Below are 27,726 nucleotides of genomic sequence, written 5' to 3' on the forward strand. Positions count from 1 at the left end.
GTGTCCACTGTAGAAAATAGGGAGGATGTCACTGGAGACATAGGTAAGAGTAGAATAATATGGGGAAGAGAAAGGCGAGGAGAGGTGGTGGTTCAAATATGGTAGACTGTGGTGTGAATGGGAAGTGAAGTGAAATAAACAAGTACATGCCATGGTTTTGAAAAATCTGGATGAGGAAGAGAAGAAAATGTGAGCAGTAATTAGAGGCAGCTGAAGAACCAAGGCTGCTTAGATGTGAGAAGCTTTAACTAGAGACAGATTTGATGCTATGGAGTGGGTGGGGGCAGGGTTGATGCAGTGCAGCTTCAAGGGTACAAGTAAATGTGGAGGCCTTGGATAGGAGAAAGCTCCCTCATTCCCAGAGAATAAAAGGAGGGAAGCAGGACTGGCTTATGTACGGAGGTGAAGATACTTGTATGTAGAAGTGGTTTGTGTGGTTGATGGTGGAACCTGATGGAGTTTCGTCCTGATGGCTTTGGTGTTCTCCATGGAGGGGTGTGTATGTGTATGTGTGTGTGTGTACGTAATTGTTTTCAATGGTGGTAAAATAGACACAACATAAATTTTACTATTTTAATCATATGTCAGTATACAATACAGTGGTCCATGAAGTCTGGTACAAGACTATCCTACCAAGGACCAATTAGATTAATGGGAATGGGAAGTAAGTAGGGATTTTGGAAAAATCAGGACAGTCTGGGACAGCTGGGAAAGGGAGTGGGAATGATTTGCATCAAGGACAAGCAAAAGAATTGGATCTCTGTTGTATAGAGTGCTGAAGGTCCACTGGGGGTCAGACTCCATGTGCTTGTCTTAGCAAGCTTACTTACTTATTCTATGGACAAGCTAAGCCACCTTGATATAGGGTCTGAGAAAAAGTGAGTTGGGCAACTGGGTAACTTTCAGCAAAAGTAAAATACAGTACACCTCTTACCATACGCAAAATGAATTTCAGTTGGACTAAACAAGTAATTGCTTTAAAAGTGAGATGATAAAATGTGGAATAAAGTATACAGGAGCATTCATATGATGTTTATGAAGTCTGAACATCACTCCTGTTTTTTATTTCATCCAAGTGTGTGGAAACAGTACCAAGGACATAAGACATAGTTCCTGACCTCAAAGAGCTCATCATCTAGTTGGGGTAGGGATATAAGTAGATAAGGATACTGGAGCATGTTAAGATTCAGTGATAGAAATACTGGGGCTGGGGTTGTAGCTCAGTGGTAGAATGCTTGCCTAACGTGTGAGACACTGGGGTTCAATCCTCAGCACCACATGTAAATAAATAAAAAATAAAAAAGATCCATCTAACAAAGAAAGAAAGGAAGGAAGAAAGAAAGAAAGAGAGAAAGAACAAATACTGTGCCAACAAATATTTATGGATTCTGCTTAGACACTGCTTGTTGCTAGGTTCAGATAACTTCATAAAGCTTACCACTGAGTGCAGTGCCTGTTACAGTGGAAGGTATTTTGGAAGGTATGTTGGAAACACACATCGGAGAGTTTAGATTTTGAGCAAGGATCAGGAAGGCTCAATAAGGTCATCTGAGTTCGATTGGAGTTAGCGTCTAGAACTGCTGGGTTTAGATTCCAAAATGCTGTTACTTTTAGAGATGGAGTCTCATGTGTTCAGATGAATTCCTTTGGAGCACAATTACCACACATTTGACAATAAAAACTTTTGATTTCTAGTCTCTACAGCAATGTGTAAAGATGGTAGGGTTTATGCAGAATGCTGCTTGTTTTCTGTCTAGCAGCCTAAAGGCTAGCTCATTAAAATTCAAAGATGAATTACATAGTGGGTGGCAGAACAAATGTTTTCTTCACTGAGCAGAACTAAGGCCTTCAAGACATTTCTCTCAGAATCGAAGTCACTCTTTGCAGCTGTTCAGTAAGACACCACCCTCCCTGTCTCTGCACTGCACCCATACAGTGATGACAGCAAGAAAGAGAATAGCAAGACTGGTTCTCTGGAACTGTGTACATATCTTACCTGATTCTAAAATAAATTATTTTAAACATAAAAAATTTTCAAAACCCCAAATGTGTTTCTAGTTGAAAGTTTAACCAAGAGAAAAGAATTATTACGTGGGATTTTTGCTTTTTGTTTTTCTTGCTGTGCTAGGAATCAAACCCAGAGCCTCACACATGCTAGTCGAGTGCCTTACCACTGAGCTAAACCTCCAGCCCCCCAAGGGATTTAAAGCATGATAATTTGAGTCTAAGTTTTGTGGGTTATGCCCTGAGAACAAAAGAACAGCAAAAAGCTCAGTGAAAGTTTAGTCTTGTTTCTCTGGTTCTGTTATGGGTGCACTATGGAATAAAGCAAATGTGATGTTCTTATTTAGTCATTCCTGGTTTGATTGAGGGCAAGATTTCCTAGAGTAGGGGAAAGGAAATACAGACATTGAGATAAAAGAGCTGAATTTGATTAAAAGATTTTATAGGTCTGCCTATCTCCATGTAGGTGTGTGTGTGTGTGTGTGTGTGCGCGCACACACCACGTCTACATATATGAATGATTGTGTGTTTACAGTTTTTCATTATTCTGTTCACTATAAATGCCTAGATATAGGGACCAATTCAGTAGCTGTCAGCGCCCTAAGTACTCAGATTCTTCAAATACCCTTTCCATTAAACTAAATTGGTGCTTCTTGGAGAAATGGCTGATTATGGATCTGGAGAAAGAAATTAAAGAGGTGAGCTTGGAACATCTTTCCAGACCAGATAGCAAGGAAGACTACTAACAGTCCTATCTAAGGGTCATAGGAGTCAAACTTGAAAAGATTTCCACCGGCCCCAAACAGGACAACTTGAACTATAAAGGTATAACTACAATGGATTAATAGGTCTCAGAGATACATGTTATATACATAAGTATTTATAAGTTCATAATATCACTCATAAAATACAACGTGGGCTGGTGGCACTCAGTGGTAGAGTGCTTGCCTAGCATGTGCAAGGCTTGGGTTCAATCCCAGTATCACAACCCACATGACACAATAACTGAGTCACGTTGGATCATTCCAATGAACCAACTCATTGTTTTGAAAATGGTAAATAAGAGGAGAGAACGAAACATTAATACTACCTTTGAAACACAAATAATACCACTATATAAACAAATAGAAAACAAAGCGACTTTTAAAAAAAATCAAAGTAATTGAGTTAATAAAGAAGGAATAAGAGAAATTAGTTCATCACCACCTTGCAAACCCTAATAAATCAATGAATGTAAGCACTTATCATCAATGGTTGTCAAAAGCTCCACAAGGAAAATAATCAGAAAAGATTGATACAAGAATATCCCACCACATGTACCACATAAGAAGTGTTATGGGCTGAATAGCATCCACAGTACCTCAGGATATGACTGTGTATGGAGACAGGGTCTTTAAGGAGTGATTAAGTTAAAAAGAGGTCATTCAAGAGGGTCCTAATCCCACACTAATGGTGGGATTTTATGAAGAAGAAATATGACAGGTATCCTTATAAGGAGAAAACTTGGACATAGGCACAGAAGGACAACCATATAAAGACATAGGGAAAAGAAGCCATCTATAAGGCAAAGAGAGATCACAGAATGAACCAACCCTGCCAAAACCTTGACCTTGGACTTCCAGCTGCCAGAATTGTGAGAAAACACAAATGCTGCTGTTGAAGTCCCACAGCTATGGTGCTTTGTTATGAGCCTAGCAGGCTCATGCAGTAGTCTTGTCCAACTCAGATCAAGCCTCTAGATCCAACCAAGAGTATATAGCAAAATGACAGTGGAAAATGTTACATGGCTTCACGAAATGTCATCAGAAAAATATATTGTGGGAAATTGTATAGGATGAATGGCTTAGTTTCTTTAATGAATGAATCAGGAGAAGAAGAGATGAGAACTTATAAACTAAAAAACAGCAACAACAAGAACAACAACAAAAAACTTCAAGGACTCATCAATCAACCAGTTGCAAGGTGTGTAACTTAGATTGTTTCTAATAAACTGTTAAAAAATCATAACATTTATAAAACATAGACTTTTGAATGCTGAATAGTTGCTGAAAATATTAAAGTTTAAGGATAAATAATGGCAGTGTGGTTATAATAAGAAAAAGAGCTTTTAAATTTTATACCAGCCCTGTGTGTGTATATGTGTGTGTGTGTGTGTGTGTTAGTAAGACAAAGATAAAATGCAATTGGCTATAAATTGATGATTTTTGAAGTTGACTGATGTGTACTGGGGAATCCTTGTATTATTTATTAGACACACATTTTATATTTATAATTTATTATATACATTCGTTTTTATCTTAAAATTTTTAAATGTAGCTAAAAGTAAAGTTGTATCAACTTTAACCTTAATTAGTGAAGTTCAAGATTTATCATCTAGATGATAAACTTGTTTGAAACTAAATTGAGTCAATATTGCACAGTCTCTCAACCAACTTTATCCCATGGCTACCAAGCAGCTTCAATAAAAATTGGTGTCCTTCTTTCCTTGTTGTTCTCTGATGCTCACACAAAATAAGCAAGCCACGCCCAGAAAGTAACAGCACAGAGAAGCCCTAAGCTGCTGGGTGGCCAGAACGTCCTGGATGTCTTCTGTAAGATCTCCCGAATCTCTGGCAATGTCAGGGATTATATTCAACACTCTTTAATAGGTGACCCTAGACAATCTAACATGCTGCATTTCTGGTAAGATTTTGGATAGCTGCCTCTGAGGCCACAGGCACGGCAAAACCTGAAGTGACAGTCATTTCATATAAATCATTTAAAAATACTGAGTGAAAATCAATCAGCACCTCTGTGCATTTCCACACCATGGATCGGCTCTTGGCAGCAGTAACCTCTTGCAGTATGTTATTCTGCACCAGAAGACAACATTCGAGTTAGATTGCGTAGCCCGTGCAGTGAGAAGAAGCCCAGCTGGAGCCCAGAAGGGCAACCAGCAATGTGCTGGTGACATCACCATGGCAAGAATAGCATTTTTCACATTCTGCAGCACAGGGAAGACAATCTGGCAAATTAATGAAGTGCTCACTTAGGGTAATGTGAGACCTTTCATGTTTCAATTAATTCTTTACTTCACTATAGTGGTAGAATATTTAACAAGGCTTTCAAATAAAAATGGTCGTGTTTCCTAGGAAATAAAAGCAATAAATCAAACCCAAATAATCACAACCTGAGGTCTGAAGCATACGTGCGTGTAATTTACAGAACTGCACAGTCCTTTGATGCTCTCCTTATGGAAGAGAATCAGCACAAGTGGGCGTTTCCTTTTTAAAGGGAAACAAATATCCATACATTTTGTTACTTATTTCTGTCCTTTAAAAAGAGAATTAGAGCAACATCTGAGATAATGCCCCGGAAATTTGGAAAGACTTCTGTCGTGCTTTCCCGAACACTTCTTTGGGAAGCAATTTCATTTTCACCTTGGAAACAGTATAGGTGTCATACTAATGTGGGACTACACAATTTTGTTTGTAAATTTAAATAATTCCTATCTACTTTTTCAAGATCGTTTGTGCCCATAGACATGCAGACCTATTCATAAAATGTTTTCAGACTGTTAATGATGTACAACTGATGGATGACATTTTTGCTACTTGGGGAGGAAGGAAAATCCAAAGAAAGGATAAAACGATTAAAGCAGGGGCAGAAAATGATCTTCCAGGCCGGGAATGTAGCACAGTGGTAGAGCACTTGCCTAGACATGCACAAGGTCCTAGGTTCAATACCCAGCAGTGCAAAACAAAGCAAAACCAAAACCAAAATCTATCATATTTCATCATGAACAGTTACCCTCTTAACTTTACTCAATTTCTTAGTATCTATTTCACCCATTTCTAGGTACAATAGTAAACAAGCAATTGTTTATTCACACCCTAGTTTTATGCCTTTTTGCCATGTGTCTATATATTTTTAGTTTATTTAGCTGTAGAGAAACACAATGCCCTAATGTTAATTAATTTTTATGTGGTGCTGAGGATTGAACCCAGTGCCTCACACATATTAGACAAGCACTCCACCTCTGAGCTACCCTCCCAGCCCCGCCATGTGTCTATATTACATAGGCTATTAGATCTATGTGGGATCTCCCAGAGGACCTGGTAATGTGTATGCTTGCTCAATAAAATCTGGTTAAGACGTTTGTTGTCTGAAGACAGGAGTAACATCCATAGAGATCCCTTCTGGATCCTTGAGGCTATTAATTGCCTCAAATTGTCCTAACTAGTCAGCCCACTGTTACTTTGGACCTTTATTTAATTAATTTATTTATTTTGCAATGCTGGGGATGGAACCTAAGGACTCTTTGTCAACAAGTTACAACCCCAGCCCTTTTTGTTTTTTGTTTTGTGGGAGGGTCTTGCTAAATTGCTGAGGTGAGCCTTGAACTTGTGATCCTCTTGACTCAGCTTCCCAAGCAGCTGGGATTAAGGTGTGTGCTACTACACCCAGAAAGACCTTTATTTTATACAGTTTAAGTGACCACTCAAAGGTAGAACCTCAATTTTTCCAGCTTCCTGAGGACAGGACATAAAACAAGTAAGCATAACACATGTTAGATAAATCTCTCTAAGCTCCTTGGGATTTTGAATACTAAAAATTAGCTTTTTTTCTTTTTCTTTTTTTTTATAAGCCTCTTTCTCTTTCCATTTCTGAGAATCTCTTGGGCAACAAATATTCAAGGATAAACTCCATTAATATTGAAAATTTTCTCTATTAATAATTGCTGAACATAGTTGCATTTTTCTTTGGTTTGTTCAAATACAAATAAATATCAAAATAATCTAGTATTTTCAATAATCTCCATGACAGCTGTTGATCCAGGATCAAATAAGTGTTATCCCAGAACATTAAGATTAAATGTTTAGAAATCAAGACACAACATTATCATGTATGATTCCATGAAGGCAGAGAGAGTAAAGGAGGATCAACATGTAAGAAATCAGGCTGGTCTCAATGCAATCATGTCTAAGGCTGACCTGGAGCATCCCTAATTTCCTGTCCATTCTTTGTGGCCCTCCTCCTTTGGAATATGCTCTCTTGAGAAGTGTCAGGTAATGGTGCCATGTAGCACCTCTTCTGGGCTGTGAGCACCAGCTGCCTGGTTTGGTTGTAGAATGAATGGCAGCTGCAGGGAGAGTGGAAGGGAGTATTTTTCTCAGCATGTCTGAAGTCATACCACACATGTGGCTGCCTGTGTCAACAGCAACCCCAACTCCACCTCTAAGGAAGGCCAATTTAGAAAAGGAAAATATGATGAAACACATCTTTGAAGACCCCATTGAGATTCCCTGGAAGATTCTGACTGAGGTATAGACTAAGATCCTTCAAAAACAGAGATCTTGTTTTCTTGCAAATGTTCTGAGGTGAAAATAACAGGGAAAGAAGCTTCTCGGTCCAGAAAGCACAGACCTTGCCAAATGGTTTCTAAATGTATTCCTCAAAAATTTCCAAGTGCCATTCATGGCTTTTTTATACTTCCGGAAGTGGACAAAGCAGAAATCAATGATGCTGTTAGCAAACAAGCATGTAAGGAACAAACTTGCTGAGAAACTAGAGAGTCCTGCCTTTAGGTCACAATCTAGATACAGCACTAGAAACAAGAGCAAGCCAGAAACTCATGAATGCACAGAGGTGCATCACTTCATGTTTCCACAAGGAAAATACAAAACCCCAAAGGGAAGTTTCCACATAATTCTTCTATTTGAAACTCAAGTGAATAACTGTTACTGGCGTCTATATTAGGCGACTAGACTGACTCACTGCAACTTAAACAGTGACTTTTTTTAAACTATGGAATTCAAAAAGACAGTAATTTAACCACTTATTGGAACTATTTTTAGATGGAACTCAGACGATGTGGGTCAGAAGAGAAACTGTTGTTCTTGGACATGATTGATGCTGGTGGTCAATAGTCCAGAATAACCACCTTATTTAAACCAGTTTATTTTTTACCACTCTGAGGGTTCATTGAATTGTTTGGTCATGAATCAAAGTGGCTGCCACACATCCATGGTGGTGGGCCTAGGCAGAGGAGTCACCAAAGGCAGAAACATGGACGATCAAGCACAGTGCCACCTCTCGCAGGGCCCCTCTTCAGCCACCCAGAGTGTTTTCTCTGGCAGAAGTGTCCAAATGAAAGTCAAGTTGTCCCATCAGTTTCACACAGTTATATAAGCAAGGCCCAGCCAGTCTTTTCTGAACTGAGTGCTAAATGAATATCATCATCTTCAGTTCATTACTGTGCTGTCCAGGCTGCTAGGAAAATACTGGTCATTTCTCAAATAGCCAATGGCTTTTTAAGAAAAATGTAAATATTGCTGTATTATAAAATTAATTCCAATAGTAAAAGAGATTGTAAATTTTAAATCAATGCCACCATGCTCTAATCCCTCTACTGAATGTAGTCATAGTCTCTCTTATTAGGGATAGAATTTTTTTGTGTGTGGGTTTTGTTTTTGTTTAGTTTCAGGTAGACACAATATCTTTATTTTATATTTATGTGGTGCTGAGGATCTAACCCAGTGCCTCATGCATGCTAGGTGAGCACTCTGCCACTTAGCCACAACCTCAGCCTTTTGTGTGTGTTTTTATATATACAAGTAAAATTGAAAATGTGTTCTATATCAGGAACTTTGTAGACATTAAGGAAACAAAAAAGTAAAACATGGGCTTGGGGTGTAGCTCAGTGGTAGAGTAGCTGCCTAGCATGCATAAGGCCCTGGGTTCCATCCTCAGTACTGCAAAGAAGAGGAAACAGTTCCTTTCCTTTACTCACAGATTTAACTCAAGGTGAGTCAACATGATACCACCATATATATTAGATATGACCAATGCTCTGTGGGAAAAAGGGGAGGGAATCATTGTGGATAGACATCAGGTGATGCTTTCCACTGCTTCTGGGGATTTGAGATTCCAGGGACATATGATATTCTGAATTTAGATCATAAAATATTTTAGCACTGAAGTGAGAACGAAATATATGTAACTAAGTATGTATTCTTTTGCAAACTAATTACTTCTTTTCTGTTTTTTTTTTCATTAGAGCGTTATAGTTATACATAGTAATTTGGTTCATTTTGTCAAAATCATACATGCATGGAATTTAATTGACTCCTTTTCAGGCCCCATTCTTCCCTCTTTCTCTCTCCCCTCCCTCGCTCCCTCCCTCCCTCCCTCTCTCTCTTCCTCCCTCCCTCTCTCCCTCTCTCTCTTTTCCTCCCTCAGTTATCCTTCCTGTACTCCATTGATTTTCCTTTTACTCATTTATTTGTTTATTTTTGATTGGTGCTTTTACCTATCTATGTACAGAAGTGAAATTCCCTGTGGTATATTTATATATGCACATAGTGTGATTTGGTTTAATCCTCCCCTTTCCCTACCCTCCCTCCTTCCCCACTATGTCCTTCTCCTACTTCACTGATCTTCCCTATATCATTACAATATCTGATCCCCCCTCCCTTTTACCCTTATTTTGCTCTGGCTTCTGCATATGAGAGAAAACATTCAACCCTTGACTTTCTGACTCTGGCTTATCTCACATATGCTCCATTTCCATCTGTTCACCAGTAAATGCCATAATTTCATTCTTCTTTATGGCTAAGCAAAACTCCACCGTGTATATATAACACATTTTCTTTATTTATAGAATTACTTCTATAATACATTAAAGAAAAGTGGCACATTTGCATGAAATGGTTTTCTCATTCATCATTAATCAAGCTAATCTAAACCATTAGCAACACCTGTTCCATACCTTCTAACTATCAGGTATTTTACCCTTTAAACTCTCTTGAAATTATTCCCAGCTATATAGCTGTATTTGTAAATAGTAAAACTCAATAAATTCACCAACAAATAAAAGACTGTAGGGAGCTACTCCTTTGTTCTTGGGAGAGAAAAAGGAGGTTATAGAAGCAGGTGGGTGGGATGGGAATAGAGAGAAGTAGATGATCTGTAAATTCACTAGGTCTGCTCCACCCCCCCTCGCCCCCCCACCTTATTCCTCTATCCCCTGAGATTAGTTGTCAACTACATGTCAGGCAAGGTAAAGGTTTTGGGATTCCAACATGAGACACATTCTGAACCCTTTGAGGAGCATTGATTTGGATGGATAGAATGTGCTGAGCTAGAAATTTCAGAATATTCTAATAGTTTTAATAAAGCGACTCAAATATCATGAATTATTGGTTCACAGGAATGAGGAAAGTCTGGCTTGATTTTATGTTTTCATGTTTTGGCAGGGCTGGGGATGGAACCCCGGGTCTCTCACATACTAGGGAAGCACTCTGCCACTTAGCTACATCCCAGTTCCAAGGTGACATTTAAAGCTCCATCTTGATAAAGGAGGAGGGAGGGGAATGAATAACAGCTGAGGGAACAGGCTGAAGGTTCACTTTAGTGTTCTCAGAATCGAATGAGGAAGGAAGGAGGAAGGCCCGTGTGTGTCTGGGGCAGGGATGGGTTGGGGAGAGCAGACCAGGAGGCCCATCAGTCAGACAATCTTAAGAAAGAAAAGGAAAAACCAAACAGCAACAACCCTGACCCTGACCCTAACCCGTGTGCTGTACTAAGGAGTCTGGACTTTATTCTGGGGCCAGGGGATGTCAGTGAAGGGTTTGCTGGAGAGTGCTTCCCTCCCACCCAGGGAGCCTGATTCTAAGGAATGGGAAGGGAGTGTCTGCCTGTGTGCTGTGGGAATTCCTTGCCCTCTGGCTTCCTTCAGCTCTCTGCTCAGGCATGACCTCCTCTTCCCCTCCCGCCTGCCCCCACAGAAAGAGAACGTCCAGGATTTTCAATTCCTCCTCTGCTTTTATTTTGCCTCACAGAACCTCCCACACAAAATACTTCCTTGTTTCTTTGTCTTAATAGCTTGTCCTTTCAGGCCTGTGGTGCTGTGCCTGATATACTCTATAGAAGTGCTCACGTATTCCAGAGTGGGGAGCAATGCTACAAACCTTGGTCCAAACCACTTGGTGCTGTAGTTTGGATCTTGAATGCCCCAAGGGCCCACATATCAAAGGCTCAGGGCATGGTGCTCTTGGGACGAGATGGAATCTTTCAGAGGTAGAGGTGAGGTCTTTAGGTAATTGGGGGGCAGTGTCCTTAAGGAGAGTGTTGGGACCCCACCCCCTGCCTCTTGCTCTCTTTCACTTTCCAGTCATGAGGTACATGGTTCCACACACTTGCACCATGATGTGCTGCTTTGTCATAGGCCTAAAAACAGCAGTCCAACCAATTATGTACTGGAACCTCTGAAACCATGAACTAAAATAAAACTTTTTTTCCCTCTATATAAGTGAATTATCTCAGGCATTTGTTACAGTAACAGAAAGTTGACTAACACACTTGGGAACTCATGAAACTGAGATTCTAGAAAGAGAAATTTTTGTGGTCACCAAGAGGCTGTGGCTTCCCAGGTCAAGGAATGACGGGAAAGAAGTTCCAAGAGACATTCTCAAATCTTCTGAGATGGCAAATCCTTACCTGTACAGTTCTTTTCCTGTCTCTTCCCTAGAGTTGGGTCTTTATATGGGAAGGCAGGGCTGAGGTAATGTTCTAATTTAAGGTTTTGGGAACCTAGCCAAGGATCTCACTGGAGAAAGAGAATGAAGCATAGAACTTTCCTCAAAAACATTGCTCAATGCCAGAGTTTGGAATCACAAAGTTGGTGTTTTATTGAATGCCCACTGGACCTCAAAATGGGCAGGCCATGACCTTCGGAACTCCTGGGTCTCATGAGGTCCCAGCCTTACCAGCCACCTTCAACTTCCCAGCATTCTTCATGCTTGGGTCTGAAAGGACATGAGGGGCCATCATGATACATCAAGGTTCTTTTTTGGGGGGTGGGTACCAGGAATTGAACTCAGGGGCACTTGACCACTGAGCCACATTCCCAGCCCTATTTTGTACTTTATTTAAGGACAAGGTCTCACTGAGTTACTTAGTGCCTCACTATTGCTGAGGCTGGCCTTGAACTTTCAGGATCCTTCTGCCTCAGTCTCCTGGGCTGTTGGGATTACAGGCTTGTGCCACTGCACCCAGTATCATCAAGGTTCTTTTTTAAAAAAAAATTTTTTTTAAATTGTTGATAGACCTTTACTTTATTTATTTATTTATATGTGCTGCTAAGAATCTAATCCAGTGCCTCACACATACTAGGTAAGTGCGCTACCACTGAACCCCAGCCCCAGCCCCTCATCAAGCTTCCTAAGTGTCCATCTGGTGGTTCTTTGCATCTCCAGCAACTGACTGTCCAGTGATTTAGAGCAGGAAAGAGTCCAGAAACTTCTCAGAATGCTAGATGATGGGTCACGCCTTTAGCTTTTTCAAGTCACTTGGCTGGAAATCACCTGAAGTCACCAGAGAAATATAAATCTCAACTTTGAAAACTCATGGCCTTGGTTCTAGACCTTTTCCCTTGGAGAACCAAGCAGTTTATTCCTATTTCAGGCAACCCAAGCCGTTTATCCTGGATAAGCAAGGAAGACATGGTCGTGGTTTTATTGCCTGGAATATGAGTGATTACGAAGACTCCAATCAGAGAAATTCCAATCGGGCTCTTATGGTTAGGCAGAGTAAATCACCATTACCAAGAGTTTCCAAGCCTTCCAGGTTGCCAAAGCTACCAGAAAAGGAAGAGGTATGACCTGTTGTTTTCTAAGCATCATAAAAAAAAAAAATCAGTCTGTTTTAACATACAAAGTCAAGAGTGTTGTTTAGTATTAATATTAACAGTTTTATAGCTCCTTTTAGCTTTATCAAACCACGTTGTGATCTCTATTGGATTTCCATAGTAACATCTGTTCAGTGGGTCTTTTTCCCATTTTACAGGTAAGGAAAACAAGCAGTTTCATAGGCCAGTCCTTAGAATGGTTATTAATTGCCTGATTTAACCTGGAGAGAATGACCATCCCCTTGGTTTCCAAAGACTTGAGAAAACAGTTTATAAAATGAACGTAAATCTGTAATTCCCTTTAAAAACCTCACATACTGGTTAGCGTAGTAAGAATATACTAGTTCAAAATGGAAGTTTTCCCCTGCTTTGCCATCTAGGAAATCTTGGGCAAGTTGCATAATTTTCTTAAAAAGTCAGAAAGGAATATTTGGGTATTATTCTGAAAAATTTGTAGAGTTAAAATGAGAATCAAGTAAATACTAAAAGAAAAAGAAAGAAAGAATACATAAGTATGTATTCAACCATGATTTCCTATGTATAGACCACTTTCCTATTTTAGCTTTCTGCATAATCCAAAAGCACAACTACCTTTGTAGTCATTTAAATATTGTTTGACAGCAAATTTCCATGATAGAAAAGGAGATAGATCAGATCCATTCAGAGACCCCTGTCCACACACAAAGAGTTGTCTTGCCCCATTGAAGAATCTTGCCAACTCACTAGAATATTACCTACCCTGTGTCACCAGAGATCTGATTCCTCAGCAATTAATTACGTCTATTTGAAAAATTCTGCTAGGGAGTCATAGTAGTCTTCCTTGGTAGGTCCTGACCCCAGGGACACTTTTATGGAAAAGGGGAGCAGTCCAGTCACTAACATTTCTCTGTGGTTTGAGTTCAATTCCTGGTACCCACCCCCCAAAAAAGAATCTTGATGTATCATGATTGTCCCTCATGTCCTTTCAGAGCCAAGAATGAAAAATGCTGGGAAGTTGAAGGTGGCTATTAAGGCTGGGACCTCATGAGACCCATGAGTTCTGAAGGTCATGGCCTGCCCATTTTGAGGTCCAGTACCAAAAAAAGAAAAAAAATGTTTAAAAGACTTATTTTAAAATTTCAAATTTACTGAGGACATTGCAAGAACTCCTCATATATCCTTCACCCAGACCTATAGTTGTTAATTTTATTTGGTTTAATGTTCTACCTCCCTCCCCCCAACATCTCTCTCTCTCTCTCTCTCCACACCCATACCCATACCCACACACACTTGAGGGCTAATTGCAGATATGAGGCTATTTTATTCCTCAAAACTTCAGGTTATTTTCCCTAAGAACAAGGCTGTTCTCTAACATAACCACAGTTACAATTTTAATATTCAGGAAATTTGACATTGATACATTAAAGTGCATAATAAAATTTTATTAATTGATCTTATATTTTTCCCTGATCCAGGATTCATGCTAGGGTCATGTATTATATTTAGTTCTCACCGCTGTGGTCTTCTCAATTTGGAAGTTTCTCAGCCTTGGTCTTTTACCACACCCCCATTTTTGAAGACTACATGCTGGTTCTGTAGATTCTTTCTCAACATAGGTTTGTCTGATGTCTCCTCCTGAGTGGATTCAGGCTGACAGGAATCTCGGATCCATGGAGCATCATTCTCAATGCTTCACATCCAGATGCCCCAGATGTGGGTTTAACTCAACATCCGTGAAGGTAGTTGGTCACTTGGTCCCACCTTTTCCCTTCTACAGATAAACAGAATACTGTGTCATTTGAAATCATCTTTTTCACCTAGGCTGTCTTCTAAATTTCCAGACATACATAAAAAACTGTCTTTCAAGTCCACTTTTTGGACAATCCCCAAAAGTTGTGCATATTCAGTGAGTACTCACCAGTCCCCCTCAGTATAAATCCTCTCCTGTGAAAAAAACTTGAAGCCAGTGTTCCCATGTAGTCAAAAGCAAATAATGAATACCACACATGGAAAGCCTCCAACATGGTACCTCACCCTGAGCCATCAAGGAGTGGCGGCCATTAGCACTCTTACCTGAGATGCTGGTACATTTTCCACTTTTCATCTCCAAGAGTGAGAAGCATGCATTGAAAGAAGTAAAACTTTATCTTAGGAGGGCCTGGGGGGAAATTTAAAAGCATAAATCTCTCCATAGTATCCCATGTTTGGGGATGTTTTATATTCATGCTCATTTTCATTTTTTACTTAAAAACTGGAGTTTAGAACTTAATTATCTTTCTAAAAAAGTACAGTTGATGATATTTAACAGTATATTTATTCTTGTACACATTTACCCCAAATGCTCTTATGGATATTTTTAGAATTCAATTGGACAAATTACTTCTAAATTATTTTTCTTGCCAATATCTCTTTTTAAAATCACAAAATGTCTCTCAAGTTCTATCTTCTATTCATTTGTTATTTTCCCTTTTTGATTTTTGCTAACTTCTTTCTCCAAATTAGTAATAGCTATCTAAATGCAGGATTTATGAGCATATGATACTTTTAAAATCATCCACTTCTATTTTATTTCCTTGCTTGCAAATATTCTTACTCCCCTCCACCTCCACTGCAAAACATGGACATAAATATCAATGATTGATACATTCTTCCTCCACTCACTCAGTGTGAGCTTAATAGTAATCTCACTGGATGTGGTGGCACATGCCTGTAATCCTAGCAGTTTGGGAGGCTGAGGCAGGATGATTGTTAAATTCAAAATTAGCCATAGCAATTTAGCAAGGCCCTAAGCAACTTAGTGAAACCCTGTTTCTAAATAAATAAATAAATAAATAAATAAATAGGCTGGGCTGGGCTCAGTGGTTAAGTGCCCCTGGGTTCAATCCCTAGTGCCAAAAAAAAAAAAAAAAAAAAAAAGTTTCTGCAGTTAGTTGATGCTAGTCCAGGGATCTTGAGTGGCAAGTTACTAGAGAATCTGACAACAAACTGAATTTTGAGCTAGGAACAGAGAAGCAAAAAGGTGGTAGATTTGAGATGTAAAGTCAGCTCAAGGGCACTCTGTGCGGACTGGGCCTTGGAAAACTCATCTACCATGGGAAGGAAGGAGGTGGATGTTGGGTCCTCAGCCCTCAGTGAGAGTGGCAGAGAGCAGAGAATGAATGGGAGGAAAAGAAGTGAAGGTCGGTTAAGTAGACCTCTCTAGAAAATCCCTAGTTATCAAAGGAGAGAAACTAGGGTTTATTATAGGTGAAACTTTTTTTTTAACTCTTTCAGTAGAAAAAGTCAGCAGAATGAGAACTAAAGATGAGAGACAAAGAGATAACTGAGTTCCAAGTACCCAAAACACAGAGGAAGATGCATAACTATAGGAATTCACACACAACTGTAGGGATGAATCTTTATAGGAAGGGAACTTTTTTTCTTCCACTTTTAATGATGTTACCTCCTTCCTTTCCATCTATTATTGTTTAGATGTCTTACACAAAAGCTCATGTGAGACAATGCAAGAATATTCAGAGGCACATTGATTGGTTTATGAGAGTTTTAACCTGATCAATGGATTAATCCACTGATATGGATTAACTGGGGGGTGACTATGGGTAGAGTGGATGCTAACTATAGGTGAGCAGGAGGAAGTACGTCAGTGGGGGTGTCTTTGGGGTTTATATTTTCTCCCTGGTGAGCAAAGCTTTCTCTGCTTCCTGGTTGTCATGTCATGTGATGTTTCCTGATGTCACATACTTCTGCCATGATGTTCTGCCTCACCTCGGGCCCAGAGCTATGGAGTTGGCCATCTATGCACTGAACCTCTGAAACCATGAGCCAAAATAAACTTTTCCTCCTCTATGCTGTTCTTGTCAGGTCTTTTGTTCACAAGGATGAAAAGGACAAATCAAAACTTCAACTAAAGGGTTGTTTCCTTTGTTTTCCCACTCTTTTCTGCAGCACATATTCAGACTGTTACTTGTGAAAAGGATAACAGTACTATTTACTATATGAAAACTCTTTGCTTGAAAGTCTACTTCTTGTCATGTGTAACTAAGTAAAACAAATTTAAAAAAAAAAAAGAAAGTCTACTTCTTATAACTTGGAGTGACTATTCTGATCCTACCTAAGTCTCCCATATTGGGTCATTCTAAGTGTTACTGGACTGATCTCTTCTATAACTTTATCAGAGATCTCCAGAGAACCAATGAGATGCATGTGTGTATGTGTTTGGAGAGTGAAGGAGAGAGGTGTTTTATAAGGAACTGGTTTAATTTAACAAGTCCAAAATTTGCAGGGAAGGCCAGCAGGCTGGAGACACAGGGAACAGGTGATATTACAATTTGGATGAAGGCTGTCTTGGGGCAGAATTACCTCTTTTTTAGGGCATCTATTTTTTCTCTCCTAAGTCCTTCAAGTGAATGGATGAAGCCCACCCACTTTATAGAGGGTAATCTGTTTTATTCAAAGTTTACTGATTTAAATATTTTTATCTTAAAAAATATCTTCCTAGTAGCATCCAGACTGGCCTTTGACCAAAGACTGAGTATTGTGGTCAAGCCCAGCTGACACATAAAATCCACCATCACAGTGCCATTCTCACCCAGTTGAGAGGATTAAATGAAAGAATCCAGGCACCAGGGAACCAAAATGTGCTGAGGGTGTACATGTATATTTAAGACCTTTATTGGTGGCACACTTTTAAAAAACTGCTTCAGGGAACATGGAAAACACTTGAAATTTTCAACCAAAAAGGATTTTGAAATACCTAATATAACTTCTCCCTAGAATCTTTAAGATAACCTAACAAAGTATGCCATTCTTTGGTACAGAAGTTACATTCAATGGCATATTTCTTCTTGAGATAATATATTAGCAAAGTAACTCATCCCTTTTCTTAGTAAATATTTTTTAATACTCCTTTATTATCCCAAAATAAAATTCAGAAAATATAAGTTAACAATTTATAACACACAAATGCAATCCCCTAGATTGTAATCCCCTGGATGTACTGTTTAAGAAGTAACATTTTATAGTATATTCTGGTGCACCGCTGTGGTCTTTGGAGGGCGGGGGGGGGGGGATTTAAAAGCATAAACCTCTACAGAGTATCCCATGTTTTCATCCATTTTAGAACTGGATGAAAATGGGGATGTTTTATATATAAAACATATATAAAGCTTTCCCTGTAAAGCTGCTTGAGTGGTCTTTTACTTGGTACCGAGCATGCGGTAATTGGGTCTTCTCTTGGGAACTATCCCAGCATTACCGTGTGTACACTGCCCAAGGCATGAGATCGCTGCCCTTGCTCTACTAGTGGGACAGGTCTCCTAGCTCAACCCATCAGGAAATAGACAGCCCACCCCCTACCTTATTTGGTAAAGAACATTCCATGGAAAAGCTTTGATGTTGCCCTCTTATAAGTAAAGCAAGTGAGGACTCTCCCTCTCTTTCCAGTGTGGAAGTTCGATTCCTAAGATCAGAGAACCATCCTACCCCTGCTTTCTAAAATTACTTCCTGTGTCCTGTGGTTTCTTCGCATTTTCTCTTTTTTTAGCTTTTATTCCACAGTCGTGGATGCAAGCAACACCATCAGAGTAGAAAATATGATGAAGCAGGCTGGGCATGTAGCTCAATAGTAGAGCACTTGCACGTTTGTGTGCACACACATACACACAGAGAAAATACAATGAGGTGGACAGATGCTTACATCTGTACAAAGAATCTTTATGGATGTCACAGCTATAAATGAGAACTGTGGAGATGTACTGCACTGCTGACTTGAGTTCTATGAGTGCTGTGGCTGTTGGTAACGTGGTTTTCCACAAGTACTCAATTCTTTGTAAAGACGTAGTGAACAATTCTTGTTAAAATCTTTACAGAGTAAAACCTTCCCTTCATGTATACAACAGTTGCATCCCTGGAAAATTCAGCATATACCCAAATCATGTACAAAACACATTGTGCTTTTATGTAAAGCAGAACTCAATTTTCAGGTAAGATAATTTTTAAGAGGGTTTTCACCCACATGAATGTCCAGCAGGGCATTTGAAGGTCTGCTGGTCCTGGGGTTATCTCACATGTTGCAGGACATTTCATGAGTCACCTTGCCCCCCACTCCTACATGCTGTGCAGTAGCCCTCACCTGTCAGTCTGCTAATCAAAAATGTCCTATTTCCAAAACACACCTGTGGAAAATCATTGATACATATAATGAACTTGTTTCTTGAGACTCTAGATTTAATTAAATTCAACAAATCACATGCAGCGCCAGGAAATGTTCAAGATAAATTCAAAAGGTTTATTGCACCAAATGCCACAGAAAAATTGATCAAAATAATACATGAACAAGTTTTAAGAAAAAATTTCCACACGTTGACATTGGTATCTATTCAGCTCATCAAAATTATAAAGTCCTATCAATTTCTCTTAATGGACTTTCAATAACAATTCCCAGAATTTTCTCCTTATCTGCCTCAAATTTAAGCATATTGCAATCTCACTTCCTAGATATATGGTTCACCAAATTCTGACATTTAAAAGTTAACATTCAGAGGGATGTTTGATTTAGGCAGAAATTATATTAAAATATCCCCCCCCCCAAGAAGAATTAAACAAAACAAATCGTTCACATTAACTAAGAAAAGCTAAAGACTTTTTTTTTTCAATTTAATGGTGAAAGTATGCAAGAATGAAATGCTCCCCAAAGTACATATTAGTGGAAAAATCCAGACATTTAAAAGAATTTTGGGGTCACTTTATATTCTTTATATACAACCAACTCTAGTGAAGAACCTAAAAAGCTACAGACTAAATTTTTATAAAATCTGAGGACCTAATTATAAGAGCCCAAACAACAGTTTAGTATCATTTAGCAAGGGGGAAATTTCCTCCCTCCAAAAAAGTTAATTTTGAAAAATATGGTCAGTTTAAAAAGTTGCAATGTGTAAACAGCAGTTCCATGGGATGTGAAAAGATTATAGTTACTTTCATTAAAAAACAGCACACTTCAGAAAATGGATTTGAAGCCTGTACAAAAAGCTATTTAACACTGATAAAAATAAAATACTTTGGAATTATGCACAAGTATGGAAGCTACATTTCAAATTTTCATTGTCATGTTTAAAACATACACAATTACCTTTACATTCATATCACTTATCAATTTATTAAAAATAAAACTGCAACATGCTAGAAAGAGGTCCATCACAGTAACATTCACATACTTCTGCTCTGTCATGCCTCACTAGCTTGCTTGAGAAAGCAAGATGCCACAAAAGTTACACTCAACAGGTAAGACTTAAAAGTTGAAGAAACCCTAAAGTTGGAATCCTGTCAACTGAGGTAGATTTCTTTATTTTTTTTAAATTTTTATTTTCTTCTTGAGGTGGGCATGGGAGCAGGTGGGATCCCTCCAACTGTTCAGCTGAGACAAGAATGAAGTCACGGGGTGGTCTGTGATGTGCGAGCGGTTGTCCCTCAACACAATCCCATGAGATTTTTTTCCTTTTTTGCTTCTAGGAAGAGGTTGAATTTAAGACAAAGACTTGCATGTTAAATATTAAAGGAGGCTTTAAAAAAAGAGCAGCAACATTCTTGGTGTGTTTTTGTAGGCGATAGATATGAGGATTCGGCTCTGACAGGAATCCTGAGTGTCACTGAGACGACCCCGACCTGTGACCCACTTGTAGCTTCCCAATAGGTGTTTTTCTAAGAGTCAGTTTTGGAATATTAGATCCAGAGGCAAATTAAATTTTCGCAGGCATTGGGGAGCTGGGTTAGATTTTTTATGTATGGGATTGAGAATCAGTCACTTAAAGCTCAATTTTCCCCGTAAGGGTCTGATTTTCAGCACGCCACAATGCCCACATTAGAACTGAACTGATTTTGAATCAGGTTATTTTCTATGAAACCCTGGAAGGTGGTGACTGAGGCAAGGTGCCCACAACATGTAAACAAGGAGAAGGGAACCAGAGGGGAATGCTTTAAGCTGGTGCAGACGGAAGAGCTGTAATGACAGCTTTGACAATTTATTCACATGCAAGGAAAAGCAAGTGCTGAGTGGGCCGAGCTACAGGTGGGGTTCATTTTCCTTCCGTAACAAACAGCAAACAATGATGTCACGGAACCAGAGAATTGAAAACACCAAACTCCAATGTTAGGCAAAAGGAAATGGAAAACTTCAATTTTGCGAAACCAAGACATAAAATGCAAATTAAAGATCTCCAGAACCTTGAAGCACCCATCTACTTTCACAGCACACAGGAGAAAGAGGAAGGTAGCAGTTCTGACCTATTCCTAATAAATAAACAGTACAGCCATTCACCTCCATTGGAACAGCTGTAGACGCTCTCAAATAATTACAGACCATAATGAGAGACGAACTTATGGACAGGGTCAGGATTTTATCAAACATAAAATGTGAACTAATTCCAACCCATAAAAAAGAGGTCACCTCATATTCTTAGGAACAGAAGATTCACAGAAAGGGCTGAAATGCTAACAATGTTTTGCCTTATTACATTAGCTCCTGTCTTTTGACCATCATTTTTTAAATTTTTGAAGTGTTTTACTTTATCCTGGATGTCAGGACTTAGACTGTTTCATGGTCAGTAAACTAAGTTTCTTTAATATTAACAGACAATTGAAGTTTTTTTTTTAAGTGAATTGGACTACTAATTCTTTACTTTGGTAGGTTTTATAAAATGGTCAAGTCAGAGATGATAATGTAAAAATTTAGGCCATGTATGAACCTTTTTCTTAATGTTCAAACTAATTGCTTTCACTGAAAATCCTGAATTATTGCAGGTTTCATTTCTCATGGGGACAGCAGTGTCTTTAAAAGTATAAATAGTCATTTGTATAAACTATTCTAGGAAGAAAGTGGCTCTGGCTGGAAGAATTCACCCACAGAAACACTCTTGAGCTTATAGAAATAACTTTGGTAAATGGCCTCTCTTGAAAAGGCTGCTGAGAACTCTAAATCATAATGATAAAACATATGGCGTCAGACTATGCTTTGCTGCTACAAACTACATCTTGATGGGATTAGGATGCTACATTGACTCTTGGGTGTATTGCACCAGCAATCCATCTCTAACCTACCTGTGGCTGCATCTGAAACAAGGTAAACTCTGAGGAGAAATGAGAACAGAGGGTCCCCAAAGCACTCTCTCTCTTCCCAATAGGCAGTTTTCTTTCACATCTTATGGCAAACAGCTGCTACAGCCAAAAATGGCTTTCTTCATTTCACTTTTCTTTTCTAAAAAGCAAACTCTGACCTGGAATCCAAAGTCCTTGTTCTGACTTTAGCCTAGTGTACTCTGCTCTCTACAGCTTGCAGTGCTCAGACTTAAGCTCTGAAACATTTCCTACTGGAATGTTACATACACTGTTTACCTCCCTGCTCCAAAGTCACCCATCATTATTCTGCCTGACAGCACAAGGCAATCAGTACCAAATGCTGAGTGTTCAGTGTAGTGCTTACGTTTTCCCCCACCAGAAAGGCCACTCTCTCCCCTGATTGATTCATGGGTAACAAAGGCCTAAAGTGTTCCTGAAAATCACAAATGCCAATATTTAGAGTAAACCTGTCTTCTCTTCCAATGAAGCATCCACTCGAAAGTAACAATGCAAAACAAACGGTGGAATGACTATTTGTTTGCTCTTCTCATGCTTTGGATGTCCCAGAGAGCTTATTCCTCTCTTCTTCAGTTGAGAATTTGTTTTTCTTATTCCAAGGAAGAACTGTCCTGAGCTTCAGCTTATAGGAGTATTTGAGCCACGTAAGGAGAATGAGTACTGGCAACAGCAGTCAGCAGCGGCAGGTCGTTAGATTCAATCCTGGGTGTTAAAAACAAAAGGAATGGTACTTAAAGTATTATTTCTAGGGTCGAAGCTTGCTAGATTATCACTGAAAACAAATGAAAAAGTAAAACAGATGAAAAGGTCATAAGCTCTCCCAGGGCACACAGCGAGGTGGGACAACGTGAAGGAGGTGCTGGAGCTGTGCTGCCTGCAGGTGGGACGTAAGGCCAATCCTGCAGCAGGGTCACCAACTCCATTTACTTCAAGTCTCTCCCTGTTCTGTGTGGCCTATGTGACTCCATTCCCCCACAGTCTCCTCATTTCCTAAGGCCTACTGATTTGGCACCTAGGTTCAAGTTAGTCTTAGGAAAATGATGATGGCAGTTAATGTCTTCAAAAACCCTGGCGATCTCTGTTCAAGAAGTCATACAACTTAGATCCCCTCTGAACTCCTGAGCCACAGTGCTCTGAGAGCAAGGTGACACTAGTAAGAAGCATAAGTTTCAGACAGACACAGTTCTGGTTGCCTCTCAAAGGAGAGACGGACACAGAACGGTCACTGGCTAAATGCTACCAGTTGTGGAGGAGAAAAAAAAAAGCTGGCCTGTTTCAGCTTGTGGAACCCGTCCTAGTTCTTTCCCTCGAATTCCACAAATTACAAATACAAAAACAGGAGCTGACATTACTTCGTGGAGTTTTCTATTCCTTCTCCAGTAAAGCTACCTACGAATCTCATTCAGGTGGACCATGCGTTTTCTAGTACTGGAGGTGCTGCTGGTCCTGGCCATGGAAGAAGGGGATATAAAAAGAGAGTATGAACACGACAAGACCTAGAGAGGAATGCTGAGGGGAAAACATTCTTGCAGTTCTTCAGTGTTGATGGATGACTGTCAGCGTCAGGAACCAGGGGAAAGTCCTAGAAATTAAGGACTACGCCTAGCAATAGGAAACCTTATGAAGCAGACTACAATATGAGTCTGGTAAGGAGACATTAACCAAAACTAAGGGAAAGAAAACAACAAAGAGAGAGACTGTGAAGTAGCTGCAAGAGTAGCCATCTCAAAAGGGGAAAATATTTTTAAATGAGGTATGTAAGAAAAATGTGTGACAGAAAATGCCAAATAAAACAGCCAGTCACATCCTGGGTGTGAAAGATGAAAAGTCTGACAAGAATGCAAAGGCCAGAGTTTTAAAATAATACTTTGCTTACAGGCTTAAAAGAGAATTTAAAGGGTGGTATTATAAACACAGTATTTTCTTACTCCAATATAGGGAATCATCACCACGGATAAAGAAGACAATTTCCCAAAGACACAATGTCCTGTCTGTGAGTTCTCTGTTGACACATTAAGCAGAATAACTCAAGTCAGAATTTCTCCTAGAGAAATTATGGTAAATGCTCTCGGAAGATGACGTGTTATTAGTAACTAACATAAACAAGTCTCCTTTTCAGTGGGCTCACAATGAAAGGCAGAAAGGGACAGTTGCTGGGGACATGTAGGCAGCACCTAAAAGCCCAGGAGAAGGGCTCTTTCTCCTTGTTGTCCAGTGGGAGATGCCTGCAACTCCTCCTTCAGGAAGTGAGACATATACCAGAGCTGTCACTGCACATCTGACAGTTTTGACTTTGGCATCTTACTGACTTACTAGAAATGGACAGAATGGTATTAAATGTTCTCTTTCAAGGGTAAAATAACCAGGGAGGAGACTGACATAAAAGTACCACCAGCCCAAAGTTCCATGATGGTTTCCCGGTGTGAAACCGGGTATCAAGACACAAACAACATACTGTTCATCAAGGAGCTGAGAGGCACACGTCTGAGGGAACCTGGGCCTGGCTTTGGGTGGTGCAGGTTGAACAGGTCAGAGGATGTAACATGAGGGCGAAGGCCGGCCATCACAGGGAGAAGACACAGTAGTACTTCACAGGACTCACCCCAGCACAACACCTAATTCCTTCACGTGGACTCGTGTATGTCCCCGAAGATACTCAGACAGCATTTTGCTTTTAAGATACATCTCCTGCAGTCTGTCCTCAAGATGCATGATGCACTGTGGAGTCAACAGCATTCACAATGAGGGCTGGAACTCAAGTGTACAGCTGTAATCTCACACCTTTTCAAATATTCTTTAAAAAAAAAAAACTACAAGCCCCATAACTAATAGGTATATAATCAGGTTTTTGTTAAATGACAAGATTTTCATATATTATTCTAGTGTTTTTTTTTTCAAAAAAGCATTTCCACATAGTTGATTGATATTCTATAAGTACTAGAATTTCCTTAAATAACTTCCTAATAAAATATTAAGAATTCCTTATTGTTGTAATTTTTATGGCTAAATAATTCCTTAGAATGTGAATTTGCCATTAATTACTGAACCACACAGCAATTTGTATTTTTCTTGTAAGGCATTTTTGTGAAGAACATCTTCACTATTGTTTTCTTCCTGTGTTTCAGATTATTTGGGCCCAATACATTCCCAGAAGTAGAACAACTGGAACAAGGTCATTTCAAACTTTGTATTTTGCTTTTGAGAGTGTCTTTAACTAGGTCTTCTTAATGACAAATAAGAAAAGACAATTATTTTCAGGACATCTTTACCCTTGGAACTGTGTCCAGCTTCAGTTTTTAGAGAATACCAACCATCTGTGTCTTTCACCAGAGGCAAGTACTTTTGTACTTGGCAGGCATGGCCACCCCAGCACCTTCAGTGAGACACCTGATGGCTCTGGCAAGGGCAATTCCATAATACATACTTTTCTTCTAGACCATTAGGCCTGTTATTTTCAAGGTAAAAAGATTAACAGATGCATTTGAAAATGTTGATCTTGACCATCTGGGCTGATCAGTGGCATGGAAAAAGTATCTGTAGAGATTCGATCTTGTCAGCCTCTCATTGGCTCACAACCTTAGATGCATTGTGTATGGTAGATGAAACACACTGCTAAGTGGCTAAGTGATATCAAAGCAGGGAGATTCCATCAGTTCTCATGGAAATGTTTCCCCCAGTGAACAGAGTGAAGTGGCCTCCAGTTAACTTGTGGAGTGGAAATACAAAGGTTTCTGTAAGACTGTTCCAAAATATAAAAAAGACCATTCATATTATATTAAATCTTTGGGTTTTTGTGTATGCGTGTGTGCTATGTGGTGTGTGTGCTGGAGATTGAACCCAGGGATTCTCTACCACTGAGCCACATCCTCAGCCCCTTTTATTTTTTGAGACAGGGTCTAAGTTGCTAAGGCTGGCTTACAACTTGTGATCCTCCTACTTCAATCTCCCCATGTAGCTGGGATTCTAGGCAGGTGCACTGGGTCTGATAAACATCCTTTGTTTTAAAACAGCTAATTTACCATGTTTTCACAGACTGCATGAAAAGTATATGATGCAACGTGGAAATAAAGAGAACTCTTTATGAAATCAAATGAAATCAAAACATTTAGAAAGTTTTTCAAAAAGACTTAACTTATGATGGTTTTAAAAAATTCCTCCTCTTTTATGGGATTTTACTTTGGAGATGTATTTCTTGAATTTCAAACTTCTAAAATTTTAAATAGCTATTTTATCCGTCGGTACTAAAGGGCCTAATCATTTATGTTTCATTAAAACAATATATAGAGAATTTTAAACTACAGATGAAATTTTCTTTGACATTGGTTTATCAGGTTAAATAAATCATTCTTATTATTACAAGTTTAAATATTCTATCCAAATGAAGTAAAAAAAATCAGCTATAATAATGTGTTGCTTTAATAAGCAAAATGTTGTATGTAACAAGAACTATGTATTACAGATGTTTGGCAAATACTTATAAGAGTAAAAACCTGAATTCTAATATGTCCTCTTTGCCCATAAAAATGGAGACATCATCCTCTAAGTCAGCACAACCCAACCTGCTTGTAGAAGAAAACCTGCCTACAAATGTAGAACAGAAAGTAAGGTCATAATAACCCATAAATACTTCTCATATTACCCTAAGACAGACATCCTGCAAGAGTATGCTTTAATTTAAATCCCAAATAAAGATTTTAGTAAAAATGTATTTCAGTTTTTACTGTTCCATGAAGTTAATTAATACTGTTCCAGAAAACTAATTATTAATTGATAAGCCAATAATATCGATTCAGTGAGGGTTTATAACATTTAACTCTATTCCAAATGCTTTACATGAATTGCCTGATTTACATAAACATGAGTTAGGTTCTATTATTTCTCTAGATTTGCAGATAAGGAAACTGAGGCTTTGAGAGATCACAAAGTAAGTAGTAGAACTTGAATTTGACTCTAGCCTGGGCACTGGCCACTGGCCACTAATGTATGCATGCTGGCTTTTTAAAAATTTTATTTTTCCGTTGTTGAATGTACTTTTATTTTTTATTTATTTATATGTGGTGCTGAGGATATTGAACCCAGTGCCTCACATATGCTAGGCAAGTGCTCTGCCACTAGGCCACAACCCCAGCCCCTACATGCTGGCTTTTAACCTGGTGTTTTGAAAGCATTATCCTATCCCTAATTTTCAGAAGATTCTCCCAGCACAGTTGTAGTCTCTCCATTTTACAAATGAGAAAGCTGAGATTCAGAGACATTCAGGATTGTGACTGGCACACAGTAATCAATAGCAAAGCTGGGACCTTAATCCATTTATGTCTTTTTGCTATGCCATGCTGCCAGTTTTGATGACAATCATTATTTCAGAACACCTCTTCAAAGCCATTAAAAATCCTGACCATTTCTGAGGACTATGGTGCCACAGATTTGACTTTAAGAATCCAGGAAAGTGATCAATTCACTGGCAAATAGTATATTTAATGAATATTCATCTTCCTACATTGTTGTTACATAGCTCTGAGTCATTTCCCAAGGCCAGAAAGGAGCCAGAGGTTTTGGTTCCGAACTATGCTGCAGACAGCAGCCTGCACAGAAGGAAGGAAAGAGCAGAGTAAGCACGCTGCTCCAGTGAAGTGTCTTCCCGAGGACAGCTCACCCAGACTTTTCTTAGATGCCCTTCAGCTTCTCTCCTCCTTCTGAAACATTTCTCCCTCCCTTACTAAATATATTTCCTCTTCTAATCTCTACATATATCACGCGCACACATGCACTGAAAGGTAAATACTAATTCCAGTCACTAGGGGTGAACTGCTGACAATTTGTGAGGAATTCTTAGGCTTTGTTGTTCATATTTAAAATAATGTTATGAAAGTGATCTTCAAGTCCCATTTGAAAAGGAACAACTGATACCATCTTACATGTATACAGTACTTCAAAATTTAAGTGTTTCC

General features: G+C 39.1%; 2 protein-coding genes across 13 annotated transcripts in view; one reads left to right on the forward strand and one right to left on the reverse strand.

Annotated features, from left to right (window-relative positions):
• Spmip2 (sperm microtubule inner protein 2) overlaps positions 1-12,646 on the forward strand; it is a 71,598-nt gene extending 58,952 nt beyond the window's left edge. The window contains exon 4 of the mRNA XM_046459156.1: positions 12,451-12,646. Coding sequence (XP_046315112.1) covers positions 12,451-12,646 — 196 coding nt within the window. The remainder of the gene's footprint in view (positions 1-12,450) is intronic.
• Positions 12,647-18,911: 6,265 nt separating this feature from the next.
• The window catches only part of Fnip2 (folliculin interacting protein 2), a 114,238-nt gene continuing 105,423 nt past the window's right edge, over positions 18,912-27,726 (reverse strand). For all 12 annotated transcript variants that reach the window (XM_046458814.2, XM_046458819.2, XM_046458818.2 and 9 more), the window contains 2 exons: positions 24,381-24,496; positions 18,912-22,480 (listed from right to left, as the gene is read on the reverse strand). In XM_046458814.2, the coding sequence (XP_046314770.1) occupies positions 22,402-22,480; positions 24,381-24,496 (195 nt within the window). In that variant the 3' untranslated portion in view covers positions 18,912-22,401. The remainder of the gene's footprint in view (positions 22,481-24,380; positions 24,497-27,726) is intronic.

This window comes from Marmota monax, unplaced genomic scaffold, assembly GCF_021218885.2.
Source record: "Marmota monax isolate L192 unplaced genomic scaffold, Marmota_monax_Labrador192_F-V1.1 WCK01_AAM20220418_F8-fsc00002, whole genome shotgun sequence".
NCBI lineage: Eukaryota > Metazoa > Chordata > Mammalia > Rodentia > Sciuridae > Marmota > Marmota monax.